A 23159-nucleotide genomic window follows, 5' to 3' on the forward strand; every position below is an offset into this window, starting at 1 on the left:
CAGCCTCCTGAGTAGCTAGGATTACAGACGTGAGCTACCATGCCTGGCTCCAGCAAATACTTTTCTGTCTCCATATATGGATGAGAGAGGGACACTTGGATGGAAGAGGCACCCAGCCATCAGGAAAGCTTTGAGGCTTAATCCCAGGGTGACATCACCAATTCGCTCCCCTTCCACTTATTAGAAAGAAGTTCTATCAAGTCCATGATCAAGAGGATGAGATGGTTCAGGGCATGACAGGAGGACAGAGTGGTGATTACAGGGGGACAGCTGGTGTTGTGACGACTATTAGTTGCTATTTGCATAGATACTTCTTCCAGTTCATGATGATTATTCAGATAGCAATTATTTCAACAAATGTGCTTTTTAGATTTGCCTCATAGCAGGGCTCAAAGAAATACGTAAGACCATTCAGTAGAAATATAACCAGTAGAATTTTCAGGAAGTTTTATAGGTTTACTTGCGCTAAATCATTTCCTGTTATTATTTTTCGATTCTGGATCTTTCTGCTTTGAAGTCTCTAGTTCAGAGCATAATCTTGACATATGATTGATAAGTAATAAATAAATAACAGCAATATCAGTCAGTGGGAAAAAGTACAAGTATATGGATAGGGGAAAGGGACCTCTGACTGAAAGAGGAATAGAATAAAAATATTGGAATGAGGTACAAGGTGGATCCAGTGGGCCGAAAGCAGGAAGATGTGGGTTTTCAAGAAGGTACTGTACTCTTGGTATACTCTGGTAACTATAAAATGGGGTTTAAACATTGCTCAAAACATTTAAATGGCTTTTTAGCATAGTATTGATTCTCAGCCGTTTGGGATTCAGTTTTGTGCAGGTTGCAGAGAATAAATGTAGTTTGACCAAATGACTTGCAGTAGCCTTTAGTGGGTCTTCTACTGGAGTTTTTCTGTGAGGAGTAACATTGAAATTGCTTTCTTGTATTGTACTTAGACTTGGCGGGAGACAGATATTCGAATCACTGATGCAGCCAACGAGGCAAAAGACAATGTCAAGTATTTGTACACACTTGAAAAATGTTGTGATCCTTTGTACAGCAGTGATCCTGTGAGTTTCTGCTCCTGTCGTTTACTGACAACCCTTTACACACTAGCAAACCTAAATGCTAAGCTTTGGTTCGTAGATATTACAGCTGTGGGGAAGTCTTAGAAAAATTTCATTCTCAAAGCCATATATATATATATATATTATAACTGTCTCATCTATCTATCTATCTATCTATCTATCTATCTATCTATCTATCTGTCTCTATCACCTATCAAAGACCTTAAAGATGTACTATACTTAAAACTTTATTGTATATTAATTACATTTTTGTATTTAAATGGTCCAGTTGACATTCTGGATTACACTTTAAAATACTGTGGAGATGGCTACTAGTTGGCATTTAAAAATTATCTTTGAATTTATAAAAAGTGTCTGTTATTCATTACAAAATCAATAATGGTCATTACCAGGAAGTTTATGTTTCTTGTGTGGAAATAGAATTTGATGAAATATATACATATGTATATACACAAATATAAAATGACAGCAGTCAACTTTTTGTAAAAGATATTCATACTAGGCATTAAGTACTTAGAATTAAGCTTCACTTAGTCTAAAAAGATGGAGTGATAAGGCTTTTACTATTAGAATTTTTCTGAATTTGGCATTTTTTTCTGAAAACTTTTGTAATGCCTTCCAGATATCCATGATTGATGCCATTCCTATACTTATAAATGCCATTAAAATGATCTACAGTATCTCTCTCTACTATAACACCTCAGAGAAGATCACATCTTTGTTTGTGAAGGTAAGCATGGAGTATAGATTTGATGGATGATCATATATTTATCTGCCAATAGTCAATTTTCTGAAAAATAAAATTTACCACATTGGTTTAATCCATTCTCTCTCTCTCTCTCTCTCTCTCTCTCTCTCTCTCTCTCTCTCTCTTTCTCTCTCTCTCTCTCTCTCTCTCTCTCTCTCTCTCTCTCTCTCTCTCTCTCTCTCTCTCTCTCTCTCTCTCTCTCAGACACACACACACACACACACACACACACACACACACATATACTCACAGCTGTGGTACTGGATTTGAACTTATGGCCTCGCACTTGCTAGACAAGCCCTCTACCATTTGAGCTACCTTACTAGTCTGCATCTTACAAGTTAAGAAGATCTTAGTCCATTGGTAGAGAGAATTAAGTTTATGTGAAAAGTGAAGTCTAGCACATAAAGCATGATTTCCCAAAGTAATTACTACAATAAATATTTTTTATTTATATCATAAAAACAAAATAAGATTCTTTTGGGGATTTCTTTCCTTGTGTGATTTAGCATATCAATTTTTCTTCTAGTGGACCAATTTTAATTAAAGAAAACTATTTAATTGGCTCTTTTCTGTTTCATATTTTATATGCCACTCTTCCACATTTATTTAATGCCACAGTTGTTTACTTGGTGGTATGAGGAGAGTAATAAAGGCACTTACAATGTTTCAGTAATGTCTAAAGTAATTAGAATGGTTCTGCCCAAACCATAATGAAGCTTAAACCTTCTGTCCTAACGCAGAAGCATTCACAGTGAGCCCAGCTGCCATTCGCCTTTAGATCAGCTACTAAGAAGTTAATGACACTTTTTCATATTCAGGGTAGACCTTTTTAACGTTATTTTAAAATAGAAGAACTTGTGACCGACCCATGCTTTATATTCTAGTTGTGAGGAAGGAAGCAAAAACGATCCCTGGGAATAGAGGCCTAGCGTTGGGCCTTCCAGAACCTCCAGCTCTGGCTGGGGATGGTGCGGGATTCTTTCTCAGCATCTGGTTACATAGAAGCTGCATGTCGGTCCCAGAGAGGGCAGCTTCGGGGTAAGGGAGAGTCCAGGGTCTGGTTACACCATGAATCTAGATTTCATGTGTAGTATTTGCAAAGACTTTGTTTGTTTGTTTTTAGAAAGAAAGCTTGTCAGATTACCACTATCCCAAACCATTTTCATCAGAAGTGACCTTGCCCTGGCTGGTCTTATTTTGTTCCCCATATTATCCTGAGCATCCAACCTCACGTCCTCCCCAGCAGTTAGGGAAGACAATTAGCTCTGCATTTGCTTTGTTAAAAAAGCAACCAAGACGTTCTAAATAGGAGGCTTTTTTTTAAAGGCTGGATAAAATCTTGGAGTTTTTCAAGTGTTGGTGATCTTCTTTTGACCTTCCACTGCCAGCCATGGCTCCATGAAATATCAAGGTGGCCTGCACTTTACATGGTGCCAGTCAACGGTGTGGCAGGTGTGAGAACACGTTGACTGAGCAGATCAGGCAGACTCTCATCAGGGAAGTGAGTCCCCGGTTGGCTAACACTTCCTTCTGCATACAGGGTGGCGCTGGAGGTTCGTTTTCCACAGTGCTTCCAATTCTGATTTCAAACAATTTAGACAGTATTAAAGGGTCAGTGCTTGATCACAGTTGTAAGGGGAAAATGAATCCAAAGCTCAAATCTCTGAGTAGTAGAGTTGATGACTCAACTTTGATTTATAATCCCCAGTTGTTATATGCACCTAAGATCATCTTATTGGAAAATTCCAGGTGACCAATCAGATGATATCTGCCTGTAAAGCCTATATCACCAACAGTGGGACTGCCTCTATCTGGAATCAGCCACAAGATGTGGTGATGGAAAAAATACTCTCTGCAATTAGACTTAAGCAGGTAATAGTAATTTATTGAGATTTTGCTATTTTTGAGGTCATCTTATTGAGCAATTATATGATTGGTTGCTACACAAGAACAGTAAATCTTTACTGTTAAGAAACTTGAATGGTAATGAACTTTCTCAGAAACTTACTTCCCTTATTCTACTTTTGTTGGGATCCTCTCATGTCACACCGAGTTCTGGAGACACATGGATGAGTACAAGGAGGTGGGTTTCTTCCAACATCTTGGAGACCAGTGGGAAATCATAGGGCAAAGCCTATTTTGAGTTGCACCAGTAGTAATTGTCTAAAAGCCCAGAAGATGGGAAGAGAGGACATTTCAAGCAGACAGATAAACATGAAGGACAAAATTGAGGAGTTAGGCATCTTCATCCTAACTTTGCTTTTTTTTGACAGCCCTTGAACTCAGGGCCTGAGCCCTGTCCTTGGGCTTTTTTTCCCCTCAAGGCCAGACCTCTACCACTTGAGCCACAGCACCACTTCTGGCTTTTTCCTATGTATATGGGGCTGAGGAATTGAACCTGGATCTTCACGTATGCTAGGCAAGCACTCTACCACTAGGCCAAACTCCCGGCCTGAGGTGGTGATTTTAGTAGCTTTATGTTCCTTTTGTTATTGGTTGTGAGACTTGAACCCAGTGCCGTGTATATGCTAGGTGCTCTCTGTCACAGAGCCATACGCCCACCATTGTATGCTTCCTTTCTCATTCTTGGCTTTTAATTTGCAGGAATATCAGCACTGCTTTCACCAGACAAAGCAAAAGCTTAAGCAAAATCCAAATGAAAAGCAATTTGAATTTAGTGAGATGTATATTTTTGGAAAATTTGAAACTTTTCACCGACGTCTATCCAAGATAATGGACATCTTTAAAACCTTCAAGACATACTCAGTCCTTCAAGAATCTAAAATTGAAGGGCTGGATGACTTAATCATTAAATTTCAGGTATTATGTGGTACTATTATCCATTACCAACTTGTAATATCTTAAATAAACTGTGGTATTTAGGATGATTCAAATCATCAGTCTATAATACAAGAGAATCTTATTTGTATAATAATCTTTTAAAAATAGTCTTAATATGTTATTTTTACATATGTGATTATGACAAGAACTTACCAGTAGTTTAAAATTAAATGACATTAGGAAAAGGATTCTTATATTAGCACAAGGAAAGTATATAAACAGAGCTTCTATTTCATTTATTCACACAGGAACTATTTAATTATGAACATATTACATCTCAAGCATTATTTGATGCTGACTTTCATGTGACATTCAATTATGTGTTTTAGTCATTTTTGACACATTCTGAAAATATAAAGAAAGAGATTTTATTGTAGCTCCAAAATTACAATTATTTCAGTTTTTTTTCTGCTTTGTACTGTGAGGATATCTTTGGGATGAATCTCAGTTTTAAAAGTGGATGCAATGAGATGAACACATTTTGAAGATATTTTTCCCCTGGTAGGACCAGGCTTGAACTCAGGGCCTGGGCTCTGTCCCTGATTGCTCAAGGCTACCACTGTACCACTTTAAGTTACAGAACCACTTCTGGTATTTTCTGAGTTTATCTGGTATTTTCTGAGTTTATTGGAGCTAAGAATCTCTCAAACTTTCCTGCCCAGGTTGGCTTTAACTGTGATCTCAAATCTCAACCTCCTGAGTAGTTAGGATTACAGGCATGAGTCACTGGTGCCAGGTTCATTCTAAAGATTTTGAAAGGGTAAAGTTACAAACTGTTTTTGCATGCTTAATGTGGATATGATCAACTTATTTTTAAGGCCAGTAACATTAATAGTTAAAAGATTTTTTTTCTTTCTTGAATTCGAAAAATATCTTACAATTTGCTACGACAATTACTTTTTATATCTTAACAGTTTAGATCAATATAGGAATCTTTAATTTCTTGACTCTATCCGATTTGGGAGAGAGAGTTTTATTTAAATGAAGTAGATATGTGTCATTTCCAAGGAGAAGACGTTGTGTTTCAAAAGTGTGGTTACATAAAGACAGGATGGACTTATTTTTTCACTTTAGAGTCTTCTGAAATTTTTCCCAATTTTCATGAAAAAACAAAATGTTTGTGAGCACGTTTCAGAGTATTTTTAAGAAATTGAATTGTACATCTAAATGCAGAAAGAAGTCTTTTCTAAACTGTTTAAAATTACTGGGAAGCTGCCTTGAAAATGTAAAGTAAAGTAAGTACTGACTGGAATGGATACAACAAATGGAGATAAGGTGAAGATGGCTTATGAAACCATGACTAGAGGACTGAATGTGTCAGTGCCAGTGTGAGAAACTCAAAATGGCACCAGGGGAACAAATGTTACATGGTTTGCGACACCTCTTCCTCCTCCTTCTTTCCCCTCTTCATCTTCCTCCTTAGTTCCTCTGACCCTTCCTCCTGCTCTTTCCCTCTCTCCTCCTCCTCTTCCTCCCCCTCTTCCTCCTTCTAACTTTCAGTTCACTCCTCCCTCCACTCTGAGAAATCTTACCTATAGATTATTATTTTTCCCCCTCTTTGGCCTCCAGAAGAGTTGATTTAGAAAGTTACAAAGTTTATACAGTTCTATCAATTGAACAATTTGCATTGATGTTTCAGTGGAATTGACATTGAAAAAGAGCTAGTGGACAGAAAGTCAGTCTTCTCCATATGAATTCTATGCATCCATCAACATGGCAGATACCGGAGTGTGAGAATGGCTCAGTACCTGGATAGGAATGAGCATGGAGCATTTTAGCTCATTATTGAAAGCAAACAAAGCACATGGCAATAGTAGCTTCAAGGAGATGAATTGCCTGTTTTTTTTTTTTTAACCTCCCTCCTCAGTATAGATTTGTCAGGAAAGCAGGAAGAAACTAATTCTAGAGAGTTTTGAAGTGGTAGATTTTGCTTTATATTTCATTTATCTGTAGATATTATAACATGATTATTTTTTCCCATGTTAGTTGGTGTTCCTTTAAAACCTCATTTATTTTCTGAAATAGTTTAAATTCTTCCACCAAAGTGTCCTAATCAGTTCTACTCAAGGATTCTTTTAAAATTATTTCAGATGTGAAAAAAATTGAGAAAAATTCTCTCCTAATACTTAAATGTGGCTCTTAATATTTTCAAAAATGCAAACTATTTCAAAATGATTTAGATCCAGAATGGCAGTATTACATTGCTTATAACATAGTAAGGCAGAACAAAGTGAGAACTAAAAACACAGGCTCTATTTATTTATCATTTTATTTGAATTTTTATCTTTGAGTACCTGTACAAAGGTAGCATCTGAATACAATGAATCATGGTCAGTGTCACCCATTTCATTGTAAACATATATTTTTTTTTTATTGTCGGGGTAATATATAGAGGGGTAACAGAGACATTCATCAGGTAGTAGGTACATTACTTCTCACACATTGATCCCCCTTCTCATGATTTTTCCCCATTTCCTTTCCCCCACTCCCTCCCAATTATCTTGCTTTCCCCCTCCCATTCCTATTTCAAATAAACAAATATATACAATATACCAGATAACAAATCAGATACAGTAACAATATGAGATTAACCATAAGGACAAAAAAAGAGAAGAGAAATAACATAGTACATTAAGAACAACAATCACACAAGATAAAGCTCTTGTTTCCTTATTTTAGGGGAAATGCTTATATGTTTTCTGTGTTTAAAGATCATGTTTAGTGACATAGTACAAGAATATTGAAATAATATCTTATTTCTTTCACCTTTCAGGACATTGTTGCAACCATAAAAAGAAAGGAATATGATTTCTTAGACCAGAGGAAAACGGATTTTGATCAGGATTATGAAGAATTTTGCAAGCAGATTGATGAACTCCATGTAGGTTGCATAATGAAACTCTTGTAGACAGTGACATGTTTATTTTCTTTTTTCTTTGTAATTCTGCTAATGCCATCATTCAAAAAAGAGAGTCATCTTTATTGCAGAGGTGACTGACCACAACTTGGATACATTTTCTTTTTATTATTATTTTTAGGTAGTTGGACAACGGAATTGACAATCAACAAAACAATTTATGAATACAACGTATCTTGATTAGTGTTCTGCCTTTAAACATCCTCACCCGTCCCTCCCCTCCCCACTCCTCACCTCACTCTTCTTAATTTGTAGGATGTACATTGGATTCTTCACTACATTTTCCATCTCTTCTCTTCATGCCTCTACTCTTTTTCTCTGGGACCTTGCCCCACCCTTTTAAGTACCCACTTCCTGGTGTTTTATTTTGCAGAAGTTTTGTCTTTCAAAGAAATTACACTATTTGATATCTCCTGTGTATCTACTATATTTCACATGAGCGATGGAGGGCTATTTATTTATCTTGGTTGTGGGGCTTGAACTCTGGGCCTTGGTGCTGCTCCTGAGCCCTTTTGCTCAAGGCTAGCGCTCTGTTATTTGGAGCCACAGTGCCTCTTCTGTTTTCTAGTGGTTAATTAGAAATAAGCATCTCATGGACTTTCTTGCCTGGGCTGGTGTTGAACCTTGATCCTCAGATCTCAGCCTCCAGAGTAGCTAGGCTGACAGGCATGAGCCATCTGTGCCTGTCTGTCTAATTTTTTTCTTGTTTTAAAGGGTCAGGAATACAGCTTGAAATTATAGACTTATACCTGCTTTCTATTTTTGTTTTTAAGAGCGTTAATGCTCCTCTTTTGTTGAAACCCGGTTTCTGTTTGTTTTGTCATAATGATGATTACAATCAGAGGTTAGTCGAGCAAACTATCAGCAGACTATCAGGACTGCAGCTTAGAAACCTTTGACACACAGGGCTCTTCATGTTCCTTTGTCTCCATACTCACTGCAGCCAGCCATCCTGAGCACGGAGAGCCCTATGGACTCCTGAGATCAGAGCTCAGAACAGACCTGTCTCCCACTCCCTGGGGCGGTGTTTGCATAGCCTGGATCTTGTAGAAACCTTTGTTACTAAGATAGGGGAACCAAAGAACTTCATTTTTTTTTCTTTTTGCCAGTCCTGGGGCTTGAATTCAGGGCCTGAGCACTGTCCCTGGTATTTCTGAAGGCTAGCACTCTACCACTTGATCTACAGCATCACATCTGGCTTTTTCTATGTATGTGGTACTGAGGTATTGAACCTAGGGCTTCATGCATGCTAGGCAAGCACTCTACCACTAGGCCATGCTTCCACCCAAGGAACTTTATTTTTAAGCTTTAATTATAATCATACATGGAGGTTCTTATTACTTTTCTTTTATAGAGCAATAAACAAGGTACAATGAGAAATCACCTGCCCAAGTCGCAGAGCTGACAGGTGGTAGAGCTGGGGTCAAACACAAGCGGTCTGGCTTGAGAGTGCAAAATCTGGACCGTCACACCCTGCTACACATCTCACTGATGACAAGAGACACCATTTACAGAACCTGAGCACCTGTGTACTCGAGCAGGCTGATGCAGACACTGGGCTCTGATCTCATGCTTTTGAATGTGGACACAGTTGTGAATCTGTACTCTGTGTTCTACAGTCATGATCTGTTTGGCAAGTCTCTGTCCGTGTTTCCTTGGGGACTTCTGACCACGGAGGCGTCAGTAGCTTGTATGTGATGTGGAGTTAGAGAGAGTGCTCTTGGAGGAAAGGAATTGTATTTTCTTATTTGCTAATATGAAGATGAAGATTGATGGTTAAGTATTTACTGTACAATAGTGACCTAGTAGGTGGGTTATGAATTCAGAAAAGATATCTGATTTGTCACCTGGAATTTTCCCAGTGTTTCCAGGCATGTTGGTGCAGACCCACAATTCCTGCCCTTGGCAGGTCATGAGTTCAAAGTCATATGGGTAGTTGGGTTGATCTCATCTCCAAACAACAAAAAACCCCAACAAAAACAAATTAATAACCCAAACTCAAACAAGAAAAAGAATTGAAAGTGTTAACTTGTTGCTCACAACCAGGTTTTGTGCTGTTTTAGAATGAGTTACAGAAGTTCATGGATGTTACGTTTGAAAAGATTAAAAACACCAATCAAGCTCTAAGTATGTTAAAGAAATTTGAAAGGTAAGAGAAAAATATTGAAATATTTCCCCAAGTTCTAATTTTTAGCATTTTATTATCATTGCTATTATTATAATTTTATACTCAAATGGAAAGAAAAGCCTACTTCTTAAGTTTTCAAAGGACTTAGAGCATTAATTCTATGGAGGATTAAGGATTTGCTTTATTTTGGCAAATAGAGAATACTCTTACCTAGAAATACTTTGTGGCTGTCTACACTAATATTGTCTAATGTTTAAGTAAATTGAAAAAATTACTGTCAGGTAGCTAGTTTTACCCACACATTATTTTGATTTTTTTTTTTTATTTTCTTCTTGTCGGTTATTGGCTTGAACTCAGGACTTCTTAGCTCTTTTGCTCAAGGCTAGTGCTCTACCACTTTGAACCACAGTGGTGGCTAATTGGAGATGAGAGTCTCATGGACTTTCCTGCCCAGGGTGGCTTTGAATTGTAATCCTCAGATCTCAGCCTCCTGAGTGGCTAGGATTACAGCTGTGAGCCACGCTCACCTACCTTACTTTGATTCTTTGACTACACCATACAGCTGTCAACATTTTTGTTTTTATTAACCTATGTTTAAAAACAAATGCTGATAAATTAGATTAGTGAATATTCATTAATAATGAACTTATCCATTTCCCTTTACTTTGCTGTGTGTTTAATCAGATTGAACATTCCTGACCTTGGTATCGATGACAAATACCAATTGATCTTGGAGAATTATGGGGCTGACATTGATATGATTGCAAAACTGTATACAGCGCAGAAACTGGATCCTCCTCTGGCTCGAGATCAGCCCCCCATCGCCGGGAAGATCTTGTGGGCCCGCCAGCTCTTCCACAGGATGGAGCAGCCCATGCAGCTGTTCCAGCAGCATCCGGCCGTGCTGCGGACGGCAGAGGCCAAGCCCGTCATCCGCTCTTACAACAGGACGGCCAGGGTCCTCCTGGAGTTTGAGATCTTGTACCATAGGGCCTGGCTGCAACAGGTGAGCCCCGAATTGTCTTTGTGGACTCTGGTACACAGAAGTCATCTCAAGCAGGAAAGTCTGTGAGACTCTCATCGCCAATAAACTACCAAAGAGAGTTGGAAACAGAGCTGTGACTCAAGTGGTAGAGTGCTAGCCTTGAGCAAAAGAAGCTCAGGGATGGCACCAGACCCCATGTTCAAGCACCAGGACTGTACACACACAGAAACAAAACAAAACAGACAAAACAAAACCAGACTCCTAAGTGAAAAAAAAAAATTCTTGGGGCCGGGAGTTTGGCCTAGTGGTAGAGTGCTTGCTTAGCATGCACAAAGACCCAGATTCAATTCCTCGGTACCACCTACGTAGAAAAAAAAAAGCCAGAAGTGGTGTTATGGCTCAAGTGGTAGAGCTCTAGCCTTGAGAAAGTCCAAGTGCTCAGGCCCTGAGCACAAGCCCAGGTCTGGCAAAAAAAAATTCTTTCATTCTCCTTGACTCAGGTAGGTTATGTGTGTAATCTCAGCTACTTAGGAGGCTAAGATATTAGAATTGTGGTTCAAAACCAGCCCAGGAAGGAAAGCTCATGAGATTCTAATTTCCAAAATAATTATCAAAAATCCATAAGTGGAGCTGTGGCTCAGGTAGTAGAATGCCAGCCTTGTGCTGCCTACGGGATAGTACCCAGGTCCTGAGTTCAAGACCCAGTACTAGCACAAATACCCACAACTCCCTCCACCCCCACACAGCTTGCATTACCATATTCATTAGATTTTCTTTTTAAAATTCAGTAAGATCTTGAGGAAGGCTCAGTAATAGACCGCTTGACTAATAAGCATTAGGCTTTGGTTTAGCATAAGTGCTAGGTGCCTAATGAACATTAGCTCTAGAAGCTCCAGAACTGGAAAATAAATCAATGAGATCCTGAAGGTGTCAGTAAATACCAGTACCTTTGTTAAACAAAGTCATTTTCTTTGACTGTACTCATGCTTAATCAAATTATGCTCCCCTATATTTGTAATATTTTTGTAGAAATGATGTCCTTGCAGTTGTATTCATTGCATTTCTAGATGAGTGAAAGCAGGCTGAGAAACTTTTATTAGGAAAAATAACTGAGTAGGCATAAGTGTACCATTGAGATTAAGGGTCTTGAAGGTCATTGGTATAGCTGTGTCCTTTTATCTTTCATGTGGGGAGACATGAATGAATTTTATTGTTTTGAATTATCTGTGCAACATCACTATCAAAAAACCTGAAGGCTATTTTCTGATCAGGAATTTAGGAGAAGAGTGAGGAAGCCAATAATAATAATAATAATAATAATAATAATAATAATAAGTAGACTGAATAAGTGTTCTGCCATTTAGTAACATCCCTGGCTTCCTTATTTTCAGAAATACCTGAGCCACACACTGTCTTTATAAAACTTTTTGGTAGTGATCCTGTTGCTTCCTCCTGACAGATTGAAGAAATTCACAAGGGTCTTGAGGTTTCTCTACTGGTGAAGGCGCCCGGCACGGGGGAATGGTTTGTAAACTTTGATCCTCAGATACTCATCTTATTTCGAGAAACAGAGTGCATGCGCCAGATGGGGCTGCCAGTCTCACCACTGGCCGCGTCCCTTTTCCAGAAGCGGGATGGGCACAAAAAGAACTTCAGTAACATGAAGGTATAGTGCTTCCATCTTTTTCTGTTTTCTAATCAACTCTGGAATTCATTTTAAAAGTTAGTGGTATATTATATCAGAAGATCAAACACGCCAAGAATGACTGAAGTGGAAAGAGTGCCAGAGACCAGGCTGCCCAGCGGGCTTGGGCCAGACTGGTGCAGATCTTACAGGCCAAGATTTGAAAGGATGGAGTTAAACATAATGTGATTTAATTGGAGGATTTTGAACTAGCAAAAGTTTCATGACCTTGGTGATAGAAGCCATCCTTGCTGCTGGGTGGGAAGTGGGTGGGGGAGGGCAGAAGACTGGGAGGCTGATTTGTGGACTGTTGCATTGGTCCAATGGCTTGATGAGATGGCAACAGAGTTGCAGAGTTATTCATGGACTCAGAGTTCATGCCAACAGGCAGGTCAAGAGGAAACTCAAGGAGAGTTGGAGCGGAGCCTCCCTGAACTGTGAACGTTGATTTCTGAATGATAGATAGCATGCAGGTCCTGGCTGTGGCTCCACTTGTGAAAATGGCACAGGCCTGGACTAGTTTATTTTGGAAGTCCAATGGAAAGCTGCAGTATTTCAGACACCTGGTTGAGATGCTAGCCATGTAATTTGAAATGTGATGTAACGAGTTCATTGCAGCAGTCAGTCTATGGAATGCTGTCATATTACTATCTTTGTTCCGGATGAAAAATTCTTAGGGAGTGAAAACAGAAAGAAGTAGAAGGCTACTGGATTAAGCACATACACCAAAATATGATAAAACTCCCAGTACGCAGATAAAATTAATTATTGGATTTGAAGTGGGTAGGCGAGAAAAGCATAGCAAGGATTGGCTGCTAGGGACAGATGCCACTATACAGAGATGGGATCCAGTGGTTCAAGAGGAGTCAGACATACAGTCCTGGTATTAGGCAACATGAAGAGGAGTACTTAAGCTCTTTAGCAGTTAAAATCATCTGATAACATTAAGGCCATGTGTTTGCTTTACATTTGAAACCATGTTTATGCTCATCATTAATTCTGTGCCAGCTAGGTGGAACAGGTGGAACAGTGCCGGAGCCAGCCGGCAGCAAACCAGGGTTTGCAGATTGGGATTCCTGAAATAGGGGGCAGGGACTAGGAAAAAATAGAAGAGAGACAAACAGATGGGGTTCGGGAGGACTACAGCCCAAGTCAGCAGCCCAAGAAGACTGTGAGTTCAAGACTGCCGCCTAAGACTGTAGCGCAGTTTATTTCAAGTTCCGACCTTAAATACTCTTCTTAGAACTAGGGAACTGCCAGAGTCTACATTCATACAAAATAGTAATCAAGTCACAAATAAGATAAATGAGAAGCAATTAACATTGCCCAAAGTCATCTTGATAAGTGATTGACATTGCTTAAAGTCATCATGATAAGAACTGATTGACATTGCTTAAAGTTATCATGATAAGAACTACTTCCTTGTGTACACAATTGTGTGGGTCCAAGGTCACTGACCCCACAGTAGGTCACTGACCCCACAGTCGGTCCCCAACAGAACAGAATATATGATCATTTTATAGATGAGAAAACAGTGGGTCTAAGAAGTGAAGTGAGTTAGTTTAGGTCTCACAGCTAAGTGACAGAATTAGAAACAGCCCCAGACTTGGTGTCTATTGTCTTTTCATTATATTCTGTTGTTGAAAAGGAAATATTGGCAAGAGACAGACAATCCTCAACTGTGGACTGATGAAGTAGTAGACATTGTATTGGTATTGTGTGAATTGTTCTTGCACATGAGGAAAATGGTTTAGTTAATCCACACTTTCACAAAAAAGTTTTTTTTATTAAGAAACCATATCTATACAACTGTAAAATCAGTAATAAATAATGTTTTCCCCAAAATGGTTGCTTTACTTATTTGTTGTGGAGATACACAACTACCAAGTGTAGCAACTTTTTCAAAAAGAAAGATTTTGTGCTTAAAAGATTTGGGAAAGTCTTAAATGATGCACTTCACTGAGATTGTAGCCTGAGCACCTTGTAAGAACTTCATGTGGCTAGTAGAATTTTTCACATGGCCACTCAGGAGTGAATGTGCAGTGAACAAGAAGGAGGCCACGCAGCCTTTAATGGCAGCCCTGCATGTCTCAAAGATTCCATGCTGTTGTATCCTGTTGGGTTTTGTGAGCCCACGCAGTGTCACAGGAGGGTAGACCCAGTGAACTCACCTAGAGCCACAGGAGGGTAGACTCAGCCCCATGAGTGCAGGAGAGGCAAAGAATGTTTCAAAGCCAGCACAGCTGCAAACAGCAGCTTCAGGAAGTAGATTATTATCTGGTTGACATCTTGAAGGAGTTAAAGGTTCCTGGTCCATACAGGCAGCTGTGAAGAGGATATGTACTGGCATGTTCGTGGCAAATTTACCATGTTGGATAGCTCACAATGGTTTCCAGGCTTCTACGATTAGTATGCCAAAGAGAGTTTGTTTTATTTGTCTCTTCCTTGGAAAACAGTGGAAACTAGAAAGACCAGTGGGCTAGCTGATGATGAGGAGTGTAGATTCCAAAACCAATTTTATGTGGATTCAGACCATTATCCTTGGGTAAATTACTTTACCTTCTAAATTTCCATTTCTCATTTGTGAAAAAGGATGAATAATAGCTACTGGGGTTAAGGGATTAAAGGTGAGAAGTAGAAAGCTGGCTGGAGGCAGACGCCATGAGCCCTCTCCGAGATAGAATAAAAAAATGATGGGTATTGAGAAACAGGTAAGCAGGGGCTAAAAGCCTTAGAAAATGTATAAGTAGCTATTAATAGATTCACCCAATTTAGACTTTTCTAAAGGGGCTTTCATGGAAATTGAAAGGGTATTATAGAAATTATAGAAAAGTATTGTATGAAGAAAGAATTATGGAGCCCACGGGAAATGTTGGGCTCCACAAAATTCTCTAAGCCTTTTTTAAACCTTTATGGTAGATTTCTCAGAATCCTCAATATTAATTGTAACTGTCTAAGAGGATAGATAATTGTCTATAGCATTGTTCAAACTTCTCCATTGAGGAATCATTTTTTTGTGTTATAGAATGTCTAGGACTTATACTCTAAAGAAAATATCCTGACAACACAATCTAATATTAAAGCAGTGCCACTAATTATATTATAAACATAAGTTTAAAAGTACTTATATTTTACAAAATCATTACAGTACGCTCAAAGGTAGGCTAAACGTACCATTAGTCTTATTAGAAAATTGTAACCTGTGGATGAAATAGTGACATACGTCAACATCAGACAGAGGGATATTTCACAGGAAAACCAAAATCACAGGTTTTGGCAATCCTTTCTGATACCAACTGATTTCTCAGTTACAGAGAAATGTTGATCATCTCTTATGTCCCATCTATTCTTTCAGGCACACTGAACAGAGCACATTGAATTCTTACTCTTGTAGAATTTATTTAGACACTCCTGGGTGGGGTTATGGATTAATTATCTCTGCATTGCTTTCTCATGGCTGTGAAGCATTCCTGATATGAACAATTTAGAAGAAAGAAATATTTATTTTAGTTCATGATCCCCAAATGTTTCAGGCTGTTAGGCTGCCTCTGTTATTTCTTGGCCTGTAGTGAGGTAGGATACTGTGGTGGCAAAAATATGTAGGGGAAGGGGTGTGTTTAGCTCATAATGGGAAGGAAAGAGAGAATATCCATGAAAACAATACAACTCCAGTGACTGTCTTTTCCCCGTTATGCTCAACCTTGTATAGTTCTACCACCACCAAATAATCTCTTCAAATTTGGAATCCATCAATGAATGAAACCATTGATTACTTCAGAGCCCTCAGGACCTAATCCAATCAAGTTGACAATCAAAATTAGCAATCGGGGTTTATGTCCCCAATTCATTATGAATTGAAAATAATTTTAATTTAAAAATGCATTTTGTAATCTAACTCATGGAACATCATGGCTGAGACTATATTACCTAAACACTAGAGCACTTGCTCTTGTGAAAAGTGTCCTGCTTTCATTTGTGCAAAGTAATCTAACAATGAGTATATTTTCAAACAAAGTGCTGACATTCATGGAGTTAATTGGATGTCTTAATTCTATCCCAAACCACTGTACACATAGGGCAACAGTTGTGTTCCTTCATGATTGCCTGACTGTCTATGGTTCATTGTTCCTCCTAGCATCTGAGAAATGTATCATAACATCTCTTGTTAGCCTAAAAAAAAATCAAAATTGAAACATTCAGAGTACAAGGCGTTGGCAAGTTAGCTCAGTGGAAGAGCATTTGCCTGGCAAGTGTAAGGTCCTAAGTTGGGTCCTCAGCTCTGTAAGAACAAAATATGTCAGAGTAGAGGTTTCTACTGAATACCATTCAATTTCACACAATTGTAAATTGAACTATTGTAAGTCAGGCACTATTTGAGTAATGAAGAAAATAAACATTATGGAATTGTAACTTCTTTGTACAACTGTTTAATAATAAAAAAGGAAATAAGCAATGAGCAATGAAAGAAGGCAAATTGTATTTATTATGTTGCAATGATAGATTCTGTAGAAAAACAGTAAGACAGGGCAGAGAGTATACAAACGGATTTTGGTGATGGCTTATAATCTCAAGTTATCAGAATAAGCCTAATGGAGAAAGTTGGAATAACTTTTTGAAAGAAATGCGAAGGCCCTAAGTAAGGCTACAGATCAGCAAGGTAGATAGGCAGGAAGGAAAGGGGAAGAGTGGTCAGAGATGAGATCAGAGATATAAGAGGGACAACATTGAGTAGGTCATTGTAGACCACGGACCTCTTCAAGTCTTCCTGTAAAGCCCAGACTTAGATGTAACTGTGTAACCACGTACGCAGAAGAGTAACTTGGAAGGTCTCCTCTTGTAGCTGATTGAGCCTAGATGGAATAGGGAGACAACAGTAGACCCTTCCAGTAATTCAGGTGAGTCAGTGGTGGTGGTGGTTGTGGATGTGCTATGGATTGTGCATGGAGGAATCAGGGATGACTCTGTCTCTAGTTTGGGTGGGTAGACTGCAAGGACGGGATTGCTGTGAGCTAAATGGAGAAGTTTTGGGGTGGAACAAGCTTTGAGTTGGGCAGTGTTATGATTGAAGGTATCTGATAGAATCCACCAGAGACACTCAGTTGGCTGTAGCTCTGTGTGAATCTGGAGCTCAAAGTTGACAGGTGAAATCCTTTGTTTTTGGCATATGGACAGTATTTAACATCCTTTAAAGGCACTTGCCGAAATGAGCAATGATTTCTGACCCTCTCTGTGTGTTTGGGTCTTGTATCAAGACCAGAAATCGGTGCTGGTGCACCAGAAACTTTTCATGGTGAATGTGACCCATAGCAGCCATTCAGAGGAACAAAATGTTTTGTGAGCTAAGCATCTGGAATTGAATGAAGCTAGCTGTAACGCCGGCAAAGGTGCTGGTGCTGGCTTCTCACGGTTCAGAAAAGTCATTTCAAGACTTTTCTTCTCTTTTCAGGCTGTGTAGAGGATGGAAAACTCTGATCCTAAAATTCTTCCCCAGTCATAATTTATTAAATTAGGAATTTGCAATTTTAGAGAGGTTTATTGTCCTCTGTCTCTATTTCGTATTATTTCCAGATGCCAGGCTGGAAGAGCCCCACAGTTCACCACTAACCAAAAAGCATCTTTTATGTAAAAGGATACTAACTGATATAAAAAAGGAGACAGTGGTTGACTATTGAACCTCACTTTGTTGTAGATGCTGCTGGCTGAATACCAGCGAGTCAAGTCCAGAGTGCCTCCCGTCCTCGAGCAGCTGATGGCGCCGCACGTGGCGTATGTGAACGAAGCTCTGCAGCCTGGCCTGGCTGCCTTGACCTGGGCGTCGCTGAATATTGAGACATACTTAGAAAACGCTTTGGCAAAGATCAGTGAGTCTGCCTAAATGATTTCTTTCTGGGTCTTTAAAGGCTGTGTCCTTAATCTATGTTGTATCATTTTTAATTAATATCGTGATATTAGCAATGAACTGAAAAGTATGATTCTTTAACTGTTCCATAAGGAATGATAGATACCAAGCTATGTAATCCAGTAATTTCCTAGAAACTGTAAGTATTCGCCATTTAATTTTATCCTGTGAGATTAGCCACATATTTTCATTTATTCTTAATGTTGGACACTAGAATTTGAAGAATGTTTAGAGTTACTCAACTTCTTATACTGATTGTATTTGAAATTTCTTCTCCTATTCCCCCCACTCCACTCCCTGTTTTCTCCACTTCCTTCTCCTCATCCTCCTCCCCTTCTCTTCCTCAGTTTACTCCTCCTCTTCCTACTTTTTCTGTTCCTTCTCTCGGTATACTGAGTTTTACTTCTGGTCCTGTTACTGTATTTTGGGAGCCCCCAGGATGAGGTAGGGCATTATAAATAGGAACATTGTAATCATTATTTTTCCTTAATGAGGGACATATTACTTAATGTTTTAATTTTATTGAAAGGTAATGTACAGAAGGGTTATAGTTATGTAAGTAATATAATGAGGGTATTTCTTGTTGAAAATTGTTACCTCTTTCTTTCCCTCCCGCCTGACTCCCCTGCCCACCACATTGAAAAGTCCGTTTCCATCATAGTGTCTTGTGAGTGTCACTGTGCACTGGTTCATTCTTGGGGTATATGACTTCTTAAAGAATGTGTGATGTGGTGTGCCCCATATTTGATTTCCTGGAATGTATACAGATAAGCTGCATTGGATTCTAGATTCAAATATGCTTGAAGAAGTCACATGGAGCAGTTAGATGTTGGCTTTCTGGAGGGCTTTTTAGAGCCTTTCGTATGGGAGCATGCCATGGGTCTTTCAAAGAGTTCTTGAATGGAACATTTCCAAAGTTCCTTGGCTGCTATCTACACCATATCAACCCCTGACAGATTTTCTTGTGGTAGGCAGGGGTACACAGGATTATGGGGTACACTGGGGTGTAGGACATACAGTTTGGAACATGATAATGATATATTTCTCCCTCCTTAAAACCTTTTGCATTTCCATTCTTTTGTACTTGATGTCATCCATCTTCTTTTTGTGACCAAGCTCTGCCCACTTTTTATAGCCAGGGTCCATCCTCTGCCATTACCTCATTCTCACACTCTACTTCATGTGACCACTTTTCCCTGTGGCTTCCATTGTGTTTACAGCTGGGACCAGAGTCTCTGTGTTTCAGATGCTTTGCGATGATTTAGTCCAATTTCATCTTTCTCCCCAAACTGACTACAAAGGAACGGAAAACTAGGATGTTTCTCATACTTCTTTCTCAATGAGTCTGGTATAGTAGGTACCCACATACTTATGCATTAACAAACCCCATTCCAACGCCTTAACATCATCACCTTTCTGCTTTCTTCTTTCTGGATCATCTAGACACCTCCTGTGATATCTTCTTTTTATTCTTATTTATTTTCTCTTTCTTTCTCCCTTCTGTCTAGTGATTATACCTGGAAGTAGGAACTAGATTATTTAAAAACCTTAATTTTAAACAGCTTGGCTTATTAGTAGGTTTTTCACTGCACTTTTTTTTAATAACTTAGGGCTCAGAAATATAGCTATTTAATTTTGCAGTTGCTGTCTGATGAATAATATCTATGAAGTGCTGGCCTGATGGTGGGGAGTAGAGTGAGGTATCCCCTCACTCTTTATTATTCCTGGTGGATTGGGATAGTTGAGCTTCATAGATTGGGCTCTAGATTCAAAGAAGACTGATGGAGCCTTGGAGATGAGATGGCCAAAGTGTTTCATTCCACTGTCACTCCATTCTGAAGGTAGAGCAACACAAAGTATCTAATTAGGCAACCATGGCCCCATAGTGCTGTACAGATTTGTAGGAGCATTATTAAGCAGGACCCTGAATTAAAAGGTTGCAAAGCTATGATCCAAAGATACTAAATCTCACCTAGTATCAAACATATGCAAACAGCTGAGATGAGTTCAGTCCAGTTCTCTTGATTTTTTAGCCCATATTCTTTCCCAAGTACGTCTCCCCAGGAAATAAAGTAAGGAAATTGGCTAAAAGTCTCTAAGGAGGCATTTATAAAACTCATAAAAGCTTCATAGTAAGAGTTATCACAATCAAATTAGAACAGGCTACCAAGGCAGTCTCCAGGAATATTCTCTCTAGAGAGTTATTAGGATTAGAGTGCTAGCAATTTGAATGTTTTATTAGAATGTTAGCTGGTGAACAAGAAGATAGTTTCTAAAGAAACCTCTTCTTAGCTCTTGTACTCTATTGTATTTTTCTTGATGCAATTTAAATAAAGAAACTAAAGCAGAACAAAAATTGGGTTTCTTCAGGAGACAAATTATGTTAAATTTCAAGAACAGTTGGATTTCTTATTGGATTAAGCATGCCAACTCTTTAAGCTGGTTATTCATATAATGTGTTGAAACAAGTATTAGCATGCTTCAACATGATAGAAAAACTTGTATAGAACTAACTTTGGACACAGTCTATGTATAAATATTGTTTTTTGAAAACCAAATCTGCTCCAACAAGTTGCTACAAATGAAATGGCTTAAAGTAATACAGTCATGGAGTCATATGGAGCAAAACCAGACTGTCACTGGGGATAGCTTCCTTAAATTGTTCCAGGTGCCTGCTGGTCTACAAGCTGGCTGGTGGTCACCCGTGTAGCATCTTCAAGACCCTTCCATCCTACTTCCATGGTCATGTTCTTTCCTGATGTTTCTGACTTCTGAAATGGCTTCTGTCTCTTCTGATTGTTTTATCCCCATGTGGATACTTCAGTACGAGCACCATCTCTAGAGAGCCGTAGCACTTATGCACAGTCCCTTCTCCTTTGGAAGGTAATGATCCTAGGGGATCAGGGAATAGCAGTCCTTGGGGGACCATTTGCATGATTGTTACAAATGACCTTGAAAATGCTTTGCACGATCTGTCAAGTGGAAATAGGTACAAATGTTGGTTCTTTCTTAGTAGTGAATTCTTTAAGCAGTTTTGAGTCTTGAGTGGCATCCCTAGTAATTACCTTAGCAATAATGGAAATTTCAAGGCATTAGGAAGTAAAGCTGTTAACAAATGCATAATAGGATTACAGTACTGGCTTTTGCTGCTAAGGGATGGTATCAGCCTCTTAGGTGAGTATCCATTAGCTATTGTCCCCGCTTGCAGAATTATTGTTGACTTTCTTCAGAGTTGGCCTTTCTATCTATGGAACTTAATGTTTAACATTACCTTAACAAATCAGAACAAGTTTACCTTATGCTGGTAGTATAAAAGAAAAGTGAGAAGTTTACTTTAATCACATTTGTGGAATGTGTCCTATGGAATGGGTATTGGGATAAATGCTGAAGAGGTGAGGATGGAAAGATGAATTCCCAAAGACCAAGACCCAGGAGTGGGAGGTAGGAAGAGGGAGGGTGTTCTCAGGCTATGGTGGTAGTATAGGACAGGGAGTTATCCTGCTCACGGAGACCCACAAACAGCATCCTGAAAGAAGAGACAGCCAGGGAGGCGTGAGCGGGGGCAGCAGTGAAAGGTGGTACGCCATGACAAACAAGTGTGTAACAGCGGATGGGCGCAGGGATGTAAGAAATCTGAGAAGAGTTAGTCTTGAGGTAATGATGTGTTTGCTTATGCTCACTTCATTCCATTAATTTTTTTTTTTTTTTCTGAAGGGGACCTAGAGCTGCTGCTTGACCGGGTCAATGATCTGATTGAGTTCCGCATCACTGCTGTTCTAGAGGAGATGAGCTGCACCCCGCTTTGTGAGCTTCCTCTGGAGCAGCCCCTCACCTGCGAGGAGTTCCTCCAGAGAACGAAGGTCATTCCACTATGGACGCTTGTTATTACCTTGTGAAGATTATTATTTGCTTTTGTTTTTTTTGCCAGTCCTGGAGCTTGAATGCAGGGCCTGGCACTGTCTGTGGACTTTCTCAAGGCTAGTGCTCTTCCACTTGAGCCACAGCACCATTTCTGGCTTTTTCTGTGTATGTGGTACCAGGGAATCAAACCTAGGGCCTTATGCATACTGGACAAGTACTCTACCACTAGGTCACACTGCTGGCCCTTGCTTTTGTTTTGACTTGAACTGACAGCCTGGGCACTGTCCCTGAGCCTTTCATTTGCTCAAGGCTAGTGCTCTGTCACTTTGAGCCACAGCTCAACTTCCAGTTTTTTGGTGATTAGTTGGAGATCAGAGTCTCATAGACTTTCCCCCCTGGGCTGGCTTTGAACTGTGATCTTCAGATCTCAGCTTCCTGAGTAGCTAGGGTTACAGACGTGAGCTATCAGGATCTGGCTAAATTATTCATTTTTTTTGTAATTTGCTTTTCTATAAAGTACATTTGGGGAAGCATACATTAGTTTTATCACTTGTACTTTGATCACTGTATGATAGATGTAATCCAAATGCAGAACCTTCTGATAATAATTTGAAAATAGAGATATATCTCAACAGCTACTTAGATATAGTTAACAAATCTCTTTCTTTTAGATCAGTAGGAAAGGAACACATGTCTTATTTTTCCAGATTTTATAGAGTAGAGCTGTTTTGCTGCAGGGTGGGAAGTGAGCTGGGGTTAACTGATAAAAGAGTTGTTTTGAACAACTCTTGGATTCGATTCCTTCTTTAAGTATTTCTGTACAGCACTGTCCCCAGATGGTGTTTTGTGGTAGAGTTTTGGAGTCATCTCTGAGGTACTTGGGAAAGTCAAGGCATCTGTTCAACCTACTGAGGGTAAAGACTGGACATAAAGCTTTATTGTATTTGAATAGATTCAAATAGAACCTCACAGAAAAGTTCCATTTAACTTTCACACACGTATCTG

The 23159-nt window shown here is 39.2% G+C and overlaps 1 protein-coding gene across 2 annotated transcripts in view; it reads left to right on the forward strand.

Moving 5' to 3' along the window:
- The window catches only part of Dnah5 (dynein axonemal heavy chain 5), a 192320-nt gene that overhangs the window by 16926 nt on the left and 152235 nt on the right, over positions 1–23159 (forward strand). For both annotated transcript variants that reach the window (XM_090332123.1, XM_090332124.1), the window contains exons 8-17: positions 957–1070; positions 1711–1818; positions 3589–3711; positions 4444–4659; positions 7454–7561; positions 9661–9746; positions 10410–10731; positions 12170–12376; positions 18084–18255; positions 22008–22153. In XM_090332123.1, coding sequence (XP_090188249.1) covers positions 957–1070; positions 1711–1818; positions 3589–3711; positions 4444–4659; positions 7454–7561; positions 9661–9746; positions 10410–10731; positions 12170–12376; positions 18084–18255; positions 22008–22153 — 1602 coding nt within the window. The remainder of the gene's footprint in view (positions 1–956; positions 1071–1710; positions 1819–3588; positions 3712–4443; positions 4660–7453; positions 7562–9660; positions 9747–10409; positions 10732–12169; positions 12377–18083; positions 18256–22007; positions 22154–23159) is intronic.

The sequence above is a fragment of the Megascapheus bottae genome, chromosome 4 (genome assembly GCF_031878675.1).
Source record: "Megascapheus bottae isolate mThoBot1 chromosome 4, mThoBot2.hap1, whole genome shotgun sequence".
In the NCBI taxonomy this organism is placed as follows: domain Eukaryota; kingdom Metazoa; phylum Chordata; class Mammalia; order Rodentia; family Geomyidae; genus Megascapheus; species Megascapheus bottae.